Genomic DNA, 18,560 nt, shown 5'->3' with positions numbered 1-18,560 from the left:
CCCCTCTCCGCTTCGGCGTTTGCTTCGCTCGGTGCCGGCCTCGAAAGGCCGTGCGCGCGTTGGCGCGGCGCAGGGCGGCTGAGCGCGCCGCCTGCCCCGGCGCTCGCTGGCCCCAGCTCCCGCGGGTTGTTGTGCGCCCACCGCCTCCTTCCCCTCTTCCTCGAGGCTGGGCGAGACCTCTCATCAAGCCCGTCACTCGACGCCAGCCTGCTCCGGGAGCCTCCCCGTCCTGCCCGGCGTCCTCCCGGCTTTGCTAGCACCTTCGCTGTAATTTCAGCCCAGCGAAACCCAAGGCGACGCTAATTTTGCAGCAGTGCAACGGCTGGAGCAACCAGGCTCTCTACCCGGAGCATCCCCAGCAACCCCGGCCCGGCGCGCCGAAAGCAAGGTTTCCTCCAGAGCACCTTCCTCCGGTCGGGGAGGCAGAGGAAGGCAGGGCTGGCTGGGCCAGATGTGAAGTTTCAAAGCGGGCGGGTTCGAGCAGAGTTAAAAAAAGCCGAAAGTGTGTTTACACGAAGCCATTCCAAAGCTGCTTGCTTTGCCTGTGTTTATCCGGGCGCGTTCGTGCTACCAGAGTCTTGGCCGCGCAGATGATGGAGAGCGACGGGGCTCGCCGTGGATGTATATACGAGAGGGGACGTTTATTTGTCATGAGCAGCTGCTACTTCCTCCATCAAAGACATTTTTCATCCATCCAGGGGTGGGAAACACTCACTGGCAGCAGCACGGGCTCTCAAATGGCCCCGCAGAGGCCAGGCCGACTCCCAGCTCCATCATGCCGTCTGCCCAGCTCAGCGCTCCCGAGGAAGACGAGAGCGCCTCAAGCCCTGGCCGAAGGGCTCCGCTCGCCAAGCGAGTCAGCGGGCGGCATCGCACGGCGGCTGCCAGCGCGCCGCCCGGCCTCTGGCAGCGATTGCGATCGCCGCGGGGCCGAAGGCTCGCCCGAGAGCTTCGCTGCGCCGTGGCCTGCGGGGAGCGCGCGAGGCCCTTTCGTCGGCTCATTGTTTCTTCTTAAAAATGAATGTCCCGGCGTTACTATGGTAAAGCATGGCTATGGCAACGTTCATAATTCATAACGTCTCGCAGGGGGAGCCGGAGGGGCTCCGAGGCCCGGCAGGGACCCCCCCAGCTCCCTCCTGCGGGACGCCGGTGAGCTTTCGAGGCAGCCCCCGCCGCCCGGCCAGCGAAGGCCGCCCGCTCCGCCGCCTCGCTTGGTATCTTTGTCCTCTCGGGGTGCGAGCAGCTGACGTGCTCCCACGTATTTCGAGAGGGAAACGCCAAGGCAGGAAGGACTATGTGTGCGGTGAGACCTGCCTTCGCACCGCCGCGCTTTGCAAGCCATGTTTAACTGCCTTCTGCCGCCGCTGGGACTTTGCGGGCTCGACGGAGGCCGGATGGAGCGGTGCGGACGCCCGCCGAGCCCGGCGCTCCGTCCGGCCCCCCGGGAGCCTGCCCTCGTTTCTCGGAGCCGGCGGCTCTGCCCTGCGGAGCAGGAGCCCGGCCGGCGCCCGGCTCCCGGGTGGCCCCGCCGCGGGCTCGGCGCCTGCGTGGACCGTCCGACATCTGGTGGCGACGTCCCTCTCCTCCCGGGGGGGTCCCTATCGTCACAGGGGGTGCCTGTGCGGTCCTCATCAGCGTACGGGGAATCTCTGGCCTCCCAAGAGGTCACTGTCATCGTAGGGTGTCCCTGTCCTTGTAGGAGGTCCCTGCAGGGTCCCTGTCATTGTAGGGGATCTCTGTTGTCCCAGAGGGTCCCTATGGGGTCCACGTCCTCTCAGGGGGTCCCTGTCCTCCCAGGAGGTCCTTGTGGGGTCTCTGTCCTCCCAGGGGGTCCCTGTCCTCCCAGGAGGTCCTTGTGGGGTCTCTGTCCTCCCAGGGGGTCCCCGTCCTCCCAGGGGGTCCTTGTGGGGTCTCTGTCCTCCCAGGGGGTCCCTGTCCTCCCAGGAGGTCCTTGTGGGGTCTCTGTCCTCCCAGGGGGTCCCTGTCCTCCCAGGAGGTCCTTGTGGGGTCTCTGTCCTCCCAGGGGGCCCCTGTCCTCCCAGGGGGCCCCTGTGGGGTCTCTGTCCTCCCAGGGGGTCCTTGTCCTCATGGGGGCCCCTGTGGCATCTCTGTCCTTCCAAGGGGTCCTTATCCTCCCAAGGGGCCCTTATGGGGTCCTGTCCCCCCAGGGGATCCCTGTCCTCCCAGGGGGGGTCCCTGTCCCCCCAGGAGGTCCCTGTGGGGTCCCTTGTCCTTGCAAAGGGTCCCTGTCCTTGCAGGGGGTTCCCGTCTTTGCAATGGGATCCTGGAGTCCCTCATAGGGGTCCCTGTGGGGTCCCTGTCCTTGTAGGGGGTCCTGGAGGGGTCTCCGTCCTCGCAGAGCCCGCAGTGCTCCTAAGGGGGGTCCCTGTGCCCGCGGGGGAGCGCAGCGGCCGGGAGAGCCGGGCTGCCTCCCCCCGGCGCGGCGTCACCGCCGGGGCTGCGTCGCCCGAGGGACCCGGCGAGCTGGAAACGGCAGCGGCGGCGGGGGGGGGGGTTTCCTCTACCACCCGCTTCGTTCAAGGCGCCATGCAGGGGGAAACGGGAGAAGGGCTCGCGGCGGCAGGACGGAGCTGCGGACGCCCCCGGCCGCGGCACGACGGCAAAGGCGCCGCTCGGCTTTGCGGCCGACATAAAACCGTCCCCCGCTTGCTTTGCCAGGGGTTTCGCACGCGACTGCTGCCTCCTCCCTGACCAGGACGGTTCGGGGGGACGGTTGTCCCCCGCGGTGGCCCTCGCTGGCCTCGGCGTCACGCCGGTGCCGGCCGGCACGGTCCCGCCGCGGAGCGCAGCGGGCAGGTTGAGGCTCGGCCGTTCCCACGCCGCTCGGCCTGGGACGGGCCGCTTCCCCTGGGGAGCCGCGGTCTTGCCAGGGCGCCGGCGCCGGTTTGGGGAGAGGAGCGGGGCTTTTAGCGCGAGGGAAGTTTGGAAAGCTGAAAACCCCAGCGACGGGTACGGAAGGGGCAGGGTCCTCGCTCCGGGCACGTCGTCGCCGCCGCCGCCGAGAATTCGGATCGCGATGTCTCGGGCGCCTGATAGCGGTGCGGGGTCGGGACTGCGGGACCGCGTCCTCGGGCGGCCAGGCAGAGCGGAAGCCGGCTGGGGCCGGCGGGCTGCCCGGGCACTCGGGGACAGCACCGGCCACACAGGGGCAGCCAGCCGGCTGTGCAATGCTCCCTCGGAGCACGACCGTGCCGGGATCCCCGTGCCCCTATGAGCCCCCCCCCCCCAGCAACCCCTTGCCCCCGGCTCAGGGCAATTCCCAGGCCCCGAGGAATCGGGATGCACCAGCAGCGGGGTCCGAGCTCCGATAGCTGCAAAGGGACCCAGATCGATGGCCGCTGCCTCGGCACGGGGGTGAAATCTCGGCCCCCCCCCCGGCGCTGTGAGCGACGCGCTCCGCTTTCCCCAGGAGCCCGGCTGCTGGCACCCAGGTCCCCGCATCCGTGCGCCGACCTAGAGATGCTGCTTTTTACCTCCGTGGCTGCAGGGTCCAGGCGGACGGGGTGGCCCTGAAAAGCTCAGCCAAGGGGAGGCCCACGGCCCCCACGCGCCGGCTGGAGGCCAGGAAGGGCTGGGCGCTGCCCCTCTTCCCCGGGCTGGCGGCTCCCCTGCGCCTGGCGCTCTGCCTGCTGCCTGCGGGCATCGTTCCGGCTTTGCCCCTGGAAACACTCGCCGTTGCTTTTGGGCAGTAACTGCCTTTCCAAACGTTTGCTTCGGTGTTAGCGCCCGGCCCCGCTCGCAGCCGGGGCTCCCCTCCTCTGCTCGCCGCTGCCGAAAGCTGGGGCATCCAGCTTGCGGCCATCGCCTGCGCCCAGGGGCAGCCCCGTGGCTGGGGTCCCACCTCTCCCCACGGGCCGCTTCTCCCACCCACCACGATCCAGGGTGGTCAGAGCCCACCACCATCTCCCCGGGTCACCTCGTCCTCCGAATTCACGACTGAGCCCAGGTGGCGGAGAGAAGGCCCCAAAGCTCAAGACTCAAGGGCGTCCGAGGAGACGCCAGCTCGCGCTGCCTGCAGAGGCTCTGCTCTCCGCTTTCCTCCAGGCAGGCCCAGCACGAAGTCGTGGAGCAAGGCTGGCTTGAGGGACACGGCGGTTTTCCTCCCGCAGGAGCCCACTTCAGCCCCGGGCGCGAGGAGCCCGTAGCAGCCCGTCGGCGTCTCTGGCCCCACCGCGCTTCCTGGTTTCCGCTCTTTGAGGACGCCTGTGAAGAGCCCAGGGAGGCCAGCCCGCGGGCTTGGGCCACTGCCATCGCAGAAGAACAGCACTGCGCTTGGCGATACGATTATTTGTGTTGCGAACAAGCCAAGAAATCCCCAGCCGACGGAGCAGAGGCCCTTCCCCACCTCCAAACCACGCCGACAGAGCCCCGGGCTGGCGCGACGCTGGAGCCTTCCCAGCACGGCCCTGCCGGGGAACCGGCCCGGGTGTCACCACCGAGGGCTGAATCACGGTGTTGCGGCCACAGCTGGTCTTTCGACACACGGAAGGGGTTTGGCAACCCTCGTGGGCTATTAATAGAGCGGGGCTGTTTTCTGAGAGCCCCGCGCCAGGCTGGATGAGCGCAGGTCTGCAGGGCAGCAGAGCAAACTCCGAGAGAGGGGAAGCGCTGCGTTTACCCAAGGAGAGGCTGAGCGAGCGGGGAAGCAACGTGCCGGCGAGCAGGAAGCGGAGCGGTGCCCTCTGCTCCCTTATCGCCTCCGATCCCGCGCCGGCTCCGCCGAGCCAAGCGGGAACAATGAACAATGAGCCCCGTGAGGCGGTGGCAGGGGACGCGCCACCTGCGCTCCCGTCCCACCCCGGGGGACCCCTCTGGCCCCGACCTGATCCTGCACTCGGGGCGGTGGGAAGATGCCACGGAGGGTTTTCCGCGGGAAATCCTGTTCTTCTCCCAGCCGGATCTCCCATTCCTCTGAGTTTACCCAGTGGCCATGACAGCCATCCTGCAAGAGCAGCGAGGTCCCTGCACGGACGGCAGCTTGGGGACAGAGCGGGACACCTCAGCTGTGGTGTAATCCCAGCGGGAGACGGGGCAGGGAGAAGGACATCCCTTCTTTACGTTGGGAAGGGAAAACACAGAGAAGGCATTAGGAGAAGAGGTCACCTGCACTGGTGGCAGGTTATCACAAAATAAAAGGCAGCCCTCGGAGGTTACCTGCCCCCTCGCACGCCGTGCTCAGTCTGCAGCAGGATGACGGCCGCTTCGGGCTGCTCAGTCCCGTCTCCATCCAGAGTGCCACCTCCGGGAGGAAGGAGCCAGCCGTGCCCGAGCCCCAGGAGCTGCCCAGGCCAGGAGCAGGGAGCCAGGGCAAGGAGCCGCCCGTCTCAGCCACCCTGCAAGCTGCCACCGGGCGTGTGGGGTCGGGGGCCGGCTCCTAGCTGCCCGCTGGGCTCTCCCCGGGGCTCGCTCTGGAGCACCGCTGCATTTCTAGCAATGGAAGAGCCAGGCGGAAGAACCACCCTGTGCAACAAGGAAATCCAGCCTGCCTGAAGGGCACCCGTTATCTCATATCCCAGCTCCATCCTGCCCCGCGCCCTCCCTTCCCCGGATCTACATGAGCACAGCTCCTCTGCCCATCTTCTGCCGTGCCAGCACTGTACCAAGTGCTTCCCTTCCCACCCTGGTGTGGGACAAACGCGTGCCCGTCTCCAGGCGCCTCCCGGATCGCTCTGGTTGACGGGCCCTGCACTGCGCCAGCCTCTCCTCCCCTCGCTGGGCAGGGAGCGAAGGCATCGCGTGACCTGGCGGAGTGGGTTTGGGTCTGGCGGTGTCAACCCTGCGATGCCACGGGTGTTGGGATCGCAGCCCCAGGGGACCAGGGTGGTTTGTATCACCCCTTTGAGATCCCGTCTCGACATCCAGCTGCCTGCCTCGAGCCCCTCTGGCCCAGGCCGACTGCAGAGAAAGCCGTGGCAGAAGAGTTGCCTCACCCAGTAACTCTGGAGAGGGCCCCAGCTTCGCTCTCACCCGGCCACCGCGGCTCCTTCGCTGCCGGGAAAGTCCCACAGGCAGGGGAGGGTGCAGAGTGCATTCCTGAGGCTGCTCTGCGGGAGGGCTCACAGCCAAGCCCTGCTGGAGAGGAACCTGCCCTGCAGGCTGGCGGCTGGGAAACCACCTCTGCCAGGCTGGACCGGGCCAAACAGCCAGACTGGATGAAGCAATTGCTCCCCACCACCTCCTTCCTCCCTCCTGCACCCGGCCGCACCAGACGTTCTGTCCCTGCATGGCACCAGGCACCGGCAACCGCAAGAGGTTCGAGCCAGCCCGGCAGGTCTTGTCCTGGTTCACATCCTGGCGATGCTACTGCCAGGGATTGCTGGCACGGCGGCTGCCTGTGCGCAGGCGAATGTGTCCTTCACATGCCTGGCTCCTGCATCCATCACAGCCTCCCCTCTCTGTCCCTTCCCACTGCCGAGGGGTCACTCCAGGAGGTGACAAACTCTCACGCGTGCCTCCTCTCTGCTGCAGCCTCAGCTTTCGCCCTCACGCAGCTATATCCCTATTGCGCAGCCACATGGAGAGCCTGGCCACGGAGCGATGCTGACCAGGAGGGACTGGGGCCATCAGTGTTTCGGGGCACTGAGACTGGGAGAGGCAGAGGACAGCCCATTTGGAAAATTCACCTTCCACCACAAGGACTGAGACCATCCAGGGAAAAGCTGAGGTTTGCTTGCAGGGCCAGAGAGCCGGGAGAAACAATGTGATTACTTCCCAACGTCCCACGGCTTGGAAACCATCCAGCAAAGACATCAACGAGAGCAGGTGGGAAGGTGCAGGGCTCCTGAGTCAGCTGGCACAGAGATCTCAGTGCGGCAGGCCGAAAGGGAACCTCAGTCCTGTGTCCAAGTCTGCAGGGCGTTCAGGCAGTTCAGTCCTGCGCCACTTGGCCAAGCAACAGCCCAGGGCACCCTCCCTAACCGTTTCTCTGTAAGCCCTTTAAGCATGGAAAACACAACACGCAGTCTAAATGTGACCTTAGCTCTGGCAGCAAGCACTGCTGCAGCAAGCTTTTCTCATTCCTAACCAACAGTGATGGGTCCTCACGGGTACCAGTCAGATCACAGCATACAGAGAATTTTATATCATTTTGGACAGTGAACTAGCTTTCTTGCTGTTAAGGACAATCACATAATCCTCTTTTTTGTATACCGTAATTTTATCTTCTGATCGATCACTGTCATTTAAACATCCCCTGAAAGACTCTCAAACAGAAGTACATGTAAAAGTCCAGCTTTCTCATATTGGTGAAGAAAAGTACAGCCAAAAGTAGAATTTTGTATGAAGCCATAAACAGTAGATATTGCATCAGTGAGGAAATCTAACAGTTCTTCAGATCAGTATGCACCTCACTAGCACCATCTCAGGAGACAAAGCCGTGGTTTACTCAAATTGACTTGTTTTTTGTGCTAAATGGTCGAAAAAGGAGCTGATAGCATCAGCGTTCATTGTGATCTTGTCTCTCTTTAACATCAATATGTGCTGAGACACAAAGAAGTTGTAGATACGCATGCAGTTCTGCACAGATTGCTGGCCTCCTTCCATTTCCCTGATGTGCAGTGCGTGCAGGAAAGGGTTCATCTTGTCAAGCCTGGTGGGACTCACTCTGTGCCTCGCAGCTGCTCATCAGGACTCAAGAGCTCTTCTTCCTTGGACTCTCTTTTCACTCAAGGCCATAAACACTGACTGCACTCATTCAATATTTCTCTTCACATTGCTCTATACCCCCCGAGTCACAGCTATTAAAAATAACACCATGCAGGACTGTTTCTTCCAGCAGATGTGAGTGCTGTAAGATGTAGACTACAATCAAACTGTTCCCACTGTTCGTAGCATTTTCTCTCTATATATACATATCCTGGCACAAATACACCCTGACAGGTTTCCTCCACACCCTAACTGCGTGCTTGTGCTACACAATTAAAAAGACATTTTGTATTTCAAAAAAAACCAGCCAAACAAACTCGGAGTCAAGCCCATGCAGCCTACTACGATCTGAGACCCTGACCTACATCCATGCTCGGAGTCAGCAGCTCTGTAAAACAGCTGCTGGCCAGTTTAATGCTACGAGCAGTGAGACACGGACAAGCGCATCTCTTCCCCGAGTCATGGCAGGCACCTGCAACTCCCAGGCACAGGGACCTGCCAGCTTGGCTCGCAGCTTCTGGCGCTGCCAAACCCGCCATGATTCTCGGGGCCTCAGGACCCTGCTGTTGATGTGGGAGCTGAACCCAGCAGAGCTGGGAGTCCTTGGCCCTTCAGGCTTGCTATAGCCACTGCCCCGAGAAGCAGGCGCCCCCTCACCCCCCAGGCATGAACATCCCTTTGCGATCTCACTGGGTACCTGCTGCCTGCATCCACAGTCCTCCAGGATCAATGAAGTAGCACTATCAGAGGTAGCAATTTTTCCCCTGGAAAAATTCTGCCCAGGCGTAACTGAGATGTGGCACTGACCCCTAGTGACAGGCTTCTGCTCTGGCACTGCACGGCTAAGGTCTGTAAGGAAAGATGAAGTGCAGCCAAGAACAGCAGGGATCCGGGAACACTCCTCATACTGCACAAAACCTGCTTAAGCAGTGTTTCTGCTTATGAACTGCAGTGGACTGAGGGAGCCATTCCTGTAAGTGTGCTTCCAACCCTGAACATCCCGGTCCAGCACATCAGACAATCCACTCACTGCAGTGCTGTCACAACCAAAACAGATGCAGATTAAATGTACTTTAGAGATAGTTTATTTAAGAAATTTATTATAATCTCAGAGACCACACTTCATGTGCACAAAGTGGGAGAGTGATGCGGTAACAGGGAATGCACCAGTCATATCACCAGAGACAATACTGGAAATGACCTACCTACAACTTGTGGAGCGTTGTATAAAGACCTTACGCAGCAAAGGAATGACGGGAACTCACAGAGGTTCTGTTTCCTCACTGATCTACTCCTTCTCTGAGGCATATTCAGCTGCATGACAGACTCTGATCTGCATACTATAGATTACCACTTTAAATACATATATTTTGGCTCTAAGCCTGACATTAAGTCCACACATGGCCTGTTTCAGTTAGGGGCTTCAGAGAGAGCCCAAGACTGATGGTCTCTTTCTGGGAATTGCAAAATAATCCCACCAGGTGGGCTGCTTGCAAAATGAGAAAGACTTCACAATGCTCCCAGCAGCTCCTTAATATGTTTTTTTTTTCCCTTGCCACTAACTTTAGAGCCATGAGGAGAAGGAGGATCCAACCCTCCTGGCATAGCTCAGTGGCGTTCTGGAACAGAGCAGGTGCTTACTGAAGGCAATAGGAAGACTGTCGTGGGCATTAGCGAGATTAGACAAAGTTTCCCTCCAAATACCCTCCAAATACCCAGACCACATCCAGTGCTCAAGAGAGCTGTCCTGCAGGGTCAGGCCCTCCACCAAGGAATTATAGACCTTTTGCTGTCCCAGGAATATGAGCAAAGGCCAGAATGCTGCTTCCCCAGGCACTGAATCTCCCAGTCTAGACGAGGATGTGAAACACAGCTCCATCCCAGGTCGCAAGAGCCTGTCCCCAACACTGACAGCCCTGCCCTTCATCTCCCTCTCCTCATTTCTAAAGCGCTCATCTCTCTGCAGGCCTCATTCCCTGCACCGTCCTCAGCTCAGATGAAACTAACCTCGCTACTGTCACTGAGAACAAAGAAAAGGAACAAAGGCTGCAAATAACCCCCTGGGCTCGTTACCAAGAAAATGCCAGCATTGAGCAAAGCCATCTTCCAATCCACCTGTCCTTGAGCTTTGCTGGCAAATTTTGTGTACTTGTTCTGGGTGTTCACGGCTGATGTGATGACCTGAGTTCTGGACCTCATAATAAAATCACTTCGGCCAGATTCTCCTGTTACGCCTGAGAAGGAACATGCTCATGAATTCAGTTCACCACGCTCAGGTGTAAACACAACTGTGTGCCAGTTTAAACACTGCAGCCACGGAGCGAGCGTTATGTTTGCCTTCACAGCTACACACAGTTTCTCTGCAGATTTAACTATTTCTTGAGGGCAGAACTTGCTGACACAGATATTTCAGTAATGCCTCCGGTGGAGCCGAGGTGAGAGAACTGTTCTTTATCCTGGAATCACTCACAGTCTTCCTGCTCAGAGGTAACCAAAGCATCTTTGGGAGATATAGAGAGGCACAGGGATTGGGCTGTGCTGATTCAACTTCTCCAGCATCATTTGTTGTGCAGACAAGCCTTCAGCAAGAAAAGTGAGCTCACGCTGCCTTTCCACTAATTACCAAGCAGGCAGAACTCCTTCCCAGCAATCTCCATGCAGATCTGCTGTCATGATTTACCATGAAATGCAACAGGAACAGCATATAGGAGGGCCAAGTTATATGTTGAACAAACACATTGCTGGTACCAGAAATCACTGGTATGGGAGAAGCGCTGACACACTGCAACCGAGGAATTTGCCTTTAAACTGAAACTTAAGGGCTGTTTTATCCCTTCACCACTAATTTGACTGCTAGAACCACCTCTCTTTCGCTGTTGTAGAGAGCTCACAGAGGACTGAGACAGCGAGACAGTTCTCTGGGCACCGTCCTATAGCCTCTCACTATTTGCCATAGGGAGATGTCTAGTTCTCACAACTCACTATGTCTCTTTTCCCTTCCTGTCAGCCTTGGGGCTGTCCCTCGCAGGTCCCTCCCAGGGGACTGGGCTTTCTCTGCTTTCACCCCGGACTCCTCGAGCTGCTCCTCTCTGACTGTGACTTTCTCTTCAGAGCTTTCTGCCTGCTGCTGCTCCTGCGTGTCCTCACGGCTGTAGGTGTGGAGGGTGAACTCAGGCACTGTTGTCTCCATCATCTGGAGGAAATTGTAAGCAGGAAGGGGTGGTTTCCAGTCTTCCTCAGATAAGGTACCTGAGGAGTGAATACAGTCAGATGTTAACAAGTTACAAGGCTGTAATGTCTCCTCTAGGCAACCCACTTCACAGACATTCTCATTTCAATGAAATTAGGGCTTTTTCACTCTTCCAGCAGATGCAAAACTAAAGATCTTTTCTTAAAGGTCACTCTTTTTTTCTCCGCATCTAACACTGCCACTCAAGTCAAACCAACCGCAGGTGAATTAATATTTACTGGAGCCAGCCAAAGCTCAGCTCCTCAGAAGCTGGTTCCTCCATCCTCAGAGACCCAAACTGTGAAGTTTAAAAGGTGTAACACTCTGCCTCTCTCCACCAGTGGGTGAATTTTTCATTCAGGCCTCAAATAACAGTGTCAATGACAGAGCATTACCATTAGGAGTGAGGGGAGACTGCTGTCTATCCAGAGAGGAAGCAGTCCCATTAAATGAGGATGCTCTTCAGTTTTTGCTTTTAAGATTGATAACACAGTTCACAGTGGTTAGAAGCTTGAAAAAGGAGGCTGTACTGGCTGGTACTGCCCTTTGGTCGTGAAGAGCGCTGCCCAATGGTCAACGCACCCCTCTGACACCCCAGAAAGCTGGGGATGTCTCCCTAACTAGATACCTAAATGACAGTCAGATGCCTTTAGCAGTGGAGATGGAAAGAGGTGGGGGAGGGTGGCTGGCTGGCTAGAAGGGGCTTAGCCACCAGCCAGCCATCAGCCATATATCTGTGTGTTCCCAAAGGCTAACTGTAGCCTAGGAGGGCTTGTGTCCCTACAGCAAAGGGGGAGGCTCTCCCAGAACAGACTCAGAGCCAGACCCAACATGGAGTGCTCTGTGCCACCTTTTCAAGGAGCCCCTCGAGCCCCAGGGCCTACAAATCTCACTGGGGGCGAGATTGGGGTCCATCTGCCCAGGATCCTGGCACGGACAGTGGCCAGTGGCAAGGTATACATGACAAGCACATGGTGATGTTTCCTCACAGGGTTCTCCCAGCCATTTTGGATTTTCTGCAGCTCCCAAATCCTTCTGTTGCACCTTATGACCACGTATAACATATTAGGAAGGCATATTTATGCTGCCTTCCTCCAGTTTCAGCGGACTGATCAAGGGAGGATAGACATAGTGAAAAGCGTCACAACACAAGTCAACTCCGTATGTCCCAACGACCACAACAAAGCATCAGCTTCCTTCCACTGTCCTATCAAAAAAAAAAATGTTAGGAGAGACCTACAGAGCATCTGTTTCTTATGCTGACAACCGAGAGTCAGAAGATTTTTTGTTAGTAAGCCTTGTTTCAAAAGGTCAGCTCTCAGCAGTGGGAGAGCACAGCTAGGCTTGGGGATTATTATAGGGGAGAGATGTCGATTCAGAGCTATTCATGCTTGGCTCTGAACATTAAACAGTCCTGAAGCAAACTCGTGAATATGGGTATTCTGTTCTGGCCGGACTATTTGTACTTCTCCAACTCAAACTTAGAATAGCTATTTTTTCCATCATTAAATTCCGGGACAGACAATTTATTGCACGTAACATCTTCTCATAAACAGATCAGGAGCTAACAGTGCGTGCTTAGGAACATTACAAAAGCTTGTCCACTTACTGCTGGGAATCTCCAGTCCTTCTTTTAGCTTCTCCAGCCAAGACAAGATGTTCATTTCAGTGACAGACTGGTCTGGCGGAAACTTGAATACCTGACCCCCCGTGTGAAGGTTCACCCAGAGAAGAACAGGCAACGAAGGCAAGGTGGCAAAATATGCCTTCAGGATTCCGTGGCCCACAGGGGTGTTCTTTCTGTGGAGAAGATGAGATTCAGCTTGCTGACCAGCACTTCGGCAGCACAACACGAATGAGAGCCAAGCAAGCACCAAAGCCCTTGGCCACATCCAGCAAAGCACATGAGCTCAACTTTTGTCCACGGGACAGCTGTAGAAACAGCAGCATTAGGAGCTGAATGAGTCAAAAAAGCCAATTAGCCAACTCTAACGGCTAGTGAGTAGACAGCAGATTAGATGTGTAAAGAAGTCCTCTAGTACCAGGAACAGCTAGGACAAATTCTGTAAGAGGGTGTGAAATTTCCTCCATCAGAAATTTTTAAGAGCAGGTGAAACAGGAATGACGTATGTCCAGCAGACCCCACCATGGTTAGCCCCCACCAAGCCTGGCTGTTCTCTCTGCAAACAGAAATGCTGGCTGGAAACACTACCAGATCCCCCCAGCCCAGCTACTGTCACCACCCTGCAGCTGCAACAAGTCAACAGCAGACAAAAGGGATATGACGAGCTAATACAGCAGGGTGTGCTCATGCAGCCCTGTTCCTTGCCAGCCACAGGGTGGTTTTGTACAGCTAGTAGATAAGAGACAGGCAGTTGAAATGGCAACGCCCCCAAGTGACACAGGCAGAAACAGAAAGGGACATCTGACTGAGATGGGGAGAGGACAAGTACAGGAAGATGATGAGTCCTTTAGGTACTATTTTCAGGCTGAGCGCTGCACAGGCTCTGAGTTGGCCCTCACTATGGGAATGTGGTCTTCCTTCTAGGATTATGTTATCCTTTCAAAGCCACTAGCCATATTCTGCCTTCTCTTGTGGAAATGCTCTTTTGTCCTTAAAAAGACCCGTTCTTTTTTTTTTTTTTTTTTCAGTAAAGGAGAACAAAGGCAGATGTGTAGGCGGGGAAGTTCCAGGGGCTCTTACTTCTCGCATATTACTGGCAAACAAACCGTCCTCTCTTTTAAAACATGTGCATTCCCCGTTAGTAAACTTCTGCCCACGCTGCTAGATGGTTCCCAGACTTTGAAGCGCATTATGATTAAGTCAGTGAGGTGTCTCTGGGCTTTGGCAAAATAATTGGAGATTAAAAATTGAAAATGCACTAGGGAGGGGAGAAATTAAAAAAAATTCCCTCTCCTACAATTTCTTTTACTTCTTAGCTCCTGTACTTGTTTTGTTTCTTGATTATTTTCTAAGTTTGACTTATGGTGCTTCTTCCAGATGCCCTTTCATCTGAAAACTTTCTTTTCCCCCAATCAACAATTTGTGCTTCCCTCTAATTGCCAACAAAATAATCACTTTAAGACACTCAAGAGGTGCAAATTTACTTTTTTCTCCCATGTGTGACAAAAATAAAAAAACTCCAGAGCCAAGCTACCATGCAATAGCCCTGAAAATACTTTACCCTGCTAAAAATTATTTCTGCCATCATTAAAATTTTACTAATTTTACTTTGTGGTGCTACTTTGCAGCTGCCCAGAATACATACTGAATCATTGCTAAATGATTTGCACTCCCAACTCATTATGATTTCAGACTGAATAATCACATTACCAGCTAGATAGTGTTTTGAGTAATTGCAGACTCAGTGTTCTCTTACCCTGAAATGCTGAGAGTGAGGTAATGGAAAGAAACAGAGGCTTTTGTACACTCACAAGTTCAACCAGCAAGTCACAAATGCTTGCTGGGGTCTCCCTTTTGCCAGCTTCAGCATCTCCTTGCTTTCCATTTGACCAATGTCACCATCGCTAAACATGATGAGGAAGGGCTTTCCGAGTTGCAAGTACTGGGGTAGATTTTGCACTGTGATTTCTGGCTGCAAGAGAGCAAAACAAGAAGTTGAGGTTTACAGGGAGAGGAGGGTAAGACAAAAATCAGCCTTCCTGTTCTTACAGGCGTAGTGGCTGAGCAAGGCTGCACTGTCCATGTTGAATAGAAGCAGCACAAGCACAAGTGTGGATGCTGGCATCTTGGTGCACTTCACAAATGTCTATCCACAACCCTGCCCTTCAGGAGCCAACTCTGAAAGAGAAACTGTATATCCCAGAAGCCTAGGTGTGGGCAGAGAAGCAGGGCACGCTCAGCTCAGCTCCGCATGGCATGGCTACAACTAGCTTCTGAAGCTCGTGCGCAAGAGGCAGGAAGGAGGCCCTTCCCAAGGGCCAATCCAAGGCCATAGAATGGGTCTGCAGCAATAAGCACATGCCAGTCGATATACTGACTTCCAGAGACTTCTCCCACAGGACCACACTGCAAACAACAGATCCCTGTCCAGATCCTGCCTGATCCAACTCATAGTTAAAGGTTAAAAACAAATTCCATTCAACACGATAGAAATACTGAAAAAACATAGTTATTTTGCACCCCTCCACATTAAAATCAGCACTTCTGCAAATGGGCACAACAGAAAAAGGACACTTTTTTTTTTTAAACTTACAAAAATGTCCAGCAATTCATATCTGATCATCTGCACAATGTCCTGTGCGCTCTGTTTGGACAAAGCTATGCCTTCCACACTCTGATCTCTACTCCTGGCAAGGAGAAGGGCTGGAGGAGACACTGCATATTTATGGCACCTGAAAAAGAGGGATTGTTACAAGAACTGAACGGGGCTTCTGGCACACACTGAACTTGCTGCACAGAAAGCTGGCATCCTCCGGGTTAAAAGTGGTGAAGGGGATGTGGGGGAAGAGAAATGGTGGTGTTTAGAGGCACAGATCACCTGCAGGAAGAAATAGTCCCGAACAGACCCTAACTGCCTCCCCTCTGGGGCAGGCTCTGCACATCACATTTTCCATCGCCCCCTCTCCACATCTCTCCAGATCAGATTTCAGCCAATGGGGAGAGATGTGGCTGACGTGTACCTTCATCCTCTTCTGAAACAGGCACTTACCTAGCTTGCACCAGTCACTAAACATGCACAAACACACACACACAAACACCACTTTCCTCTGCAGAGAAACATCAACACCTAAATAAGAGGAAAAATCTAAAACAACACAGTCTAAACTATTTGCTGGCACTTGCCTCTCTCCCATGTTCACACCTAACGTGAGGTGGCACAAATACCTACCCAGCATTTTACACTGTCTCCCAAGGCAGGAAAACATAAGGCCTTAGACTCCACCTGAGGAACACCAGCCTACACGAGCTGGGCTCCGTATGGGCTCTGTATGCTTAAATCTTAGCCTCTGAATTTTGGTTTTGCAAACACGGGCTGTTTTGCTGAAGCCCATTGCTAGGCTACAGGACCACGCGTGGCCTGTGAACTTTCTCTGAGCAGAGAAACCAGTTTATTCTTCGTTCTCCAATTTTCTTCGGGTAAAAAGGTTTGAGAGTATTTAAAGAAAAGCTGAGCAGGTAGAAAGAGCAAAAATAGGAGAAGTCTGAGCAATGAGAGGGCACGGGCCACATCACGATGGGAGGACAACTTTCTGGAAGTTAGAGGAACTTCAGTCCTGAAGGCTCCAGATGTCAGTGCCTGGAGGAAGGGTGAGACCAGAGGAAGGAAACTGCCTCAACTGTTTTTTGGGGTGTTTGAAGCTTATTTTTCAAAGCCTGCTGGTATTTTTTCAAAGGCTGTGACACCAGAATTGCTGGGGAAGTGAGAACATGTGAGACATGTTTTGACAATGCAGAGCTAAACCCTCTCCACTCCCTGACAGCACTGTTCCAGCAGTATCAGATGCAGCTGTGTAGGTCCAGTCCCATGATAGGCGATTACGGTCCAGATGCTATAGGAGCAGGCCAGGTGGCTTGCTGCAGCACATTACTGAACAGCACTACCCACCCTAGACTGTAAAAAGTCTAAGAGCAGTTTCTTAATCTGTTTGGAAGTCCAGATTTTAGCTGGAGGAAGGGTTAGTTGGGTGAGTCAGGGCTGTTGGCCTTGAACCTTTGCCAAGGCCTCTGAGGAGAAGCTTCTGCTCACAACTATTGCCCTTAGCTGCTGAGTCCTATGAGCTGCTAACTCCAGAGCATGGCGTGACTGAACCAAAGACGAGTCTCAAGATTCAGGCGGATCAGGTAGTTTGGTACAGCACCTACAGAAATGGGACCACCGCAGCCTCCATGGGTTGAGGAAACAGGGTGTCCAGACAACAGGGCATACTTAGTTCATTGAGCTCTTTCAGCTGGCCACATCATGAACTGAAGTTTGCTGGTGTTTATGTTCCACCGTTTCCTCGATTCCCTCATTCATTCAGCTCCCACTGGAACCTGAACTGGAAGGCTGTGCTCTTTGGCTTCGGCTACCATCGTGGGTTCTTTTAATGAACCAACTCCAAATCAGCATGATTACTCACAGCAAAATCAGACACACACAACAGTGACCTCTCTTTCAAATACACAGAGTGGTTTCTTTTACAACTAAGAATCTTAAGATAAGTTAAGATAGGCTTGCTACCTATCTCTGCCCAAAGTGACTTAGGGACATTCTGGGTCATGGAGGTGGGGAGGTAGAAGGCCTTCGATTTCCATTTCAAAAGTAATCTGGTTCGCCTTTTCTTTTTCCACATGAGAAAGATCTAACACAGCCCCAACCTACTGCAGAACAAACTCTCGTCATTTTTAATGAAAGGCGGCTCACAGAAAAATCATGCTACAACAAGTTACACTTCCCTCTGTGATGTGCGCAGGCAAAATCAGTTTGGACGCTTATTTTAACAGTTCTGAATAGGATCGAGATTGGTTCAAATTTGCTTTAAAAATCTTGGTGTTTGGTGTTTTGGGTCACACGGTCACGATGCCAGGCAAGTGAAAGTTACTGCAGACAATGTATTTCCATGCTTTTTCACTCATATCTAGACTTTTCACTTCCCCTGTGACAACACTCAGATCTGTCTGGAAAAAACACACACATTGCAAGCTTTTCAGGGGCACTTTCTACCTCTCAAGCTTCCATAAGTCTTAAAGAGACAGGGGAGTTGCTTAATACTGCCAGAAAACCAACACATTCACCATCTAATAGCAGGAGTCTACCCAGAAATCACTTCTTGTCTTTCTAGTAACGTGGCCAATACATAGCAACGGGTTGTATTGTTGCTTGTGACAGCTTTCTATTCATATAGCAGGGATATATATAATAAATGACTTTATTCAAAGCATTTCTTCCTTAACACCTTGTTCATAGTTACCCACTGAGTAGGTGTTTGCTGAGCAAATAGTTTCACTAAGAACATTTTTGGTGTATTTGTAACCTTCTTCCCTGGGTAGAGGGAAATGTGAGAAGAACGGTTTCTGTCTCAGCTCTCTGTGGCTTGGGAGCCACAAACATTTCCTCCTTGAGAATTTAGCAGAAGAATAGCTTTGCTTTGCTTAAGAAGGGAAGTGAGCCTGACTCTTGCATAAGGAATTCCTGTAAGTGTTTACTTTCTACTTACAGTTGAGAAGACAACCATCTACAGTAGCTTCACCCACAAATCACGATTAAAAACACCTTTCATGCAGCCAAAACTCAAACTTGACAGAATGAATATCAATGTAAACTGTTATGAGCCATTCCAACTAAACAGGAGCACTCTCTGCACTACGGCTGTAGCAGGAGGAGAGAGGTATATTCTTGTACTTGTTGCTGATAGAACATAGATCTTTTCTATTGGTGTCTTTTTGTTTCGTAAGATCACCTCGACTTCCTTCATTTTTTCCATCTATCAGCTCAGCAGAGATGATCAGGGAAGAAGTCTTTCAGTCTCTTGGCTCAGGTTTTTCACCCTGCTGCTTCTGGTTCTGACTGCTGTACCTAAAATTACCCAGTGGTCTACCACTCCGGTGATGAATAGGCCTGGCATTGCCTCGCTTCTAAAATCTGACCAGGGCTGGTGCTTTGAGCACAGTTTAGTTAAGAGAGATGTGGTAGCAAGATATTAACATTTTTATTCTCCAAGC

The 18,560-nt window shown here is 53.9% G+C and overlaps 1 protein-coding gene across 8 annotated transcripts in view; it reads right to left on the bottom strand.

Moving 5' to 3' along the window:
* Positions 1–8,734: 8,734 nt before the first annotated feature.
* The window catches only part of TXNDC16 (thioredoxin domain containing 16), a 51,459-nt gene continuing 41,633 nt past the window's right edge, over positions 8,735–18,560 (bottom strand). For all 8 annotated transcript variants that reach the window (XM_068947542.1, XM_068947546.1, XM_068947541.1 and 5 more), the window contains 4 exons: positions 15,112–15,250; positions 14,330–14,490; positions 12,504–12,694; positions 8,735–10,914 (listed from right to left, as the gene is read on the bottom strand). In XM_068947542.1, coding sequence (XP_068803643.1) covers positions 10,637–10,914; positions 12,504–12,694; positions 14,330–14,490; positions 15,112–15,250 — 769 coding nt within the window. In that variant the 3' untranslated portion in view covers positions 8,735–10,636. The remainder of the gene's footprint in view (positions 10,915–12,503; positions 12,695–14,329; positions 14,491–15,111; positions 15,251–18,560) is intronic.

This window comes from Struthio camelus, chromosome 5 (assembly GCF_040807025.1).
Source record: "Struthio camelus isolate bStrCam1 chromosome 5, bStrCam1.hap1, whole genome shotgun sequence".
Classification (NCBI taxonomy): Eukaryota; Metazoa; Chordata; class Aves; order Struthioniformes; family Struthionidae; genus Struthio; species Struthio camelus.
This window is presented reverse-complemented; position numbering and strand designations above follow the sequence as displayed.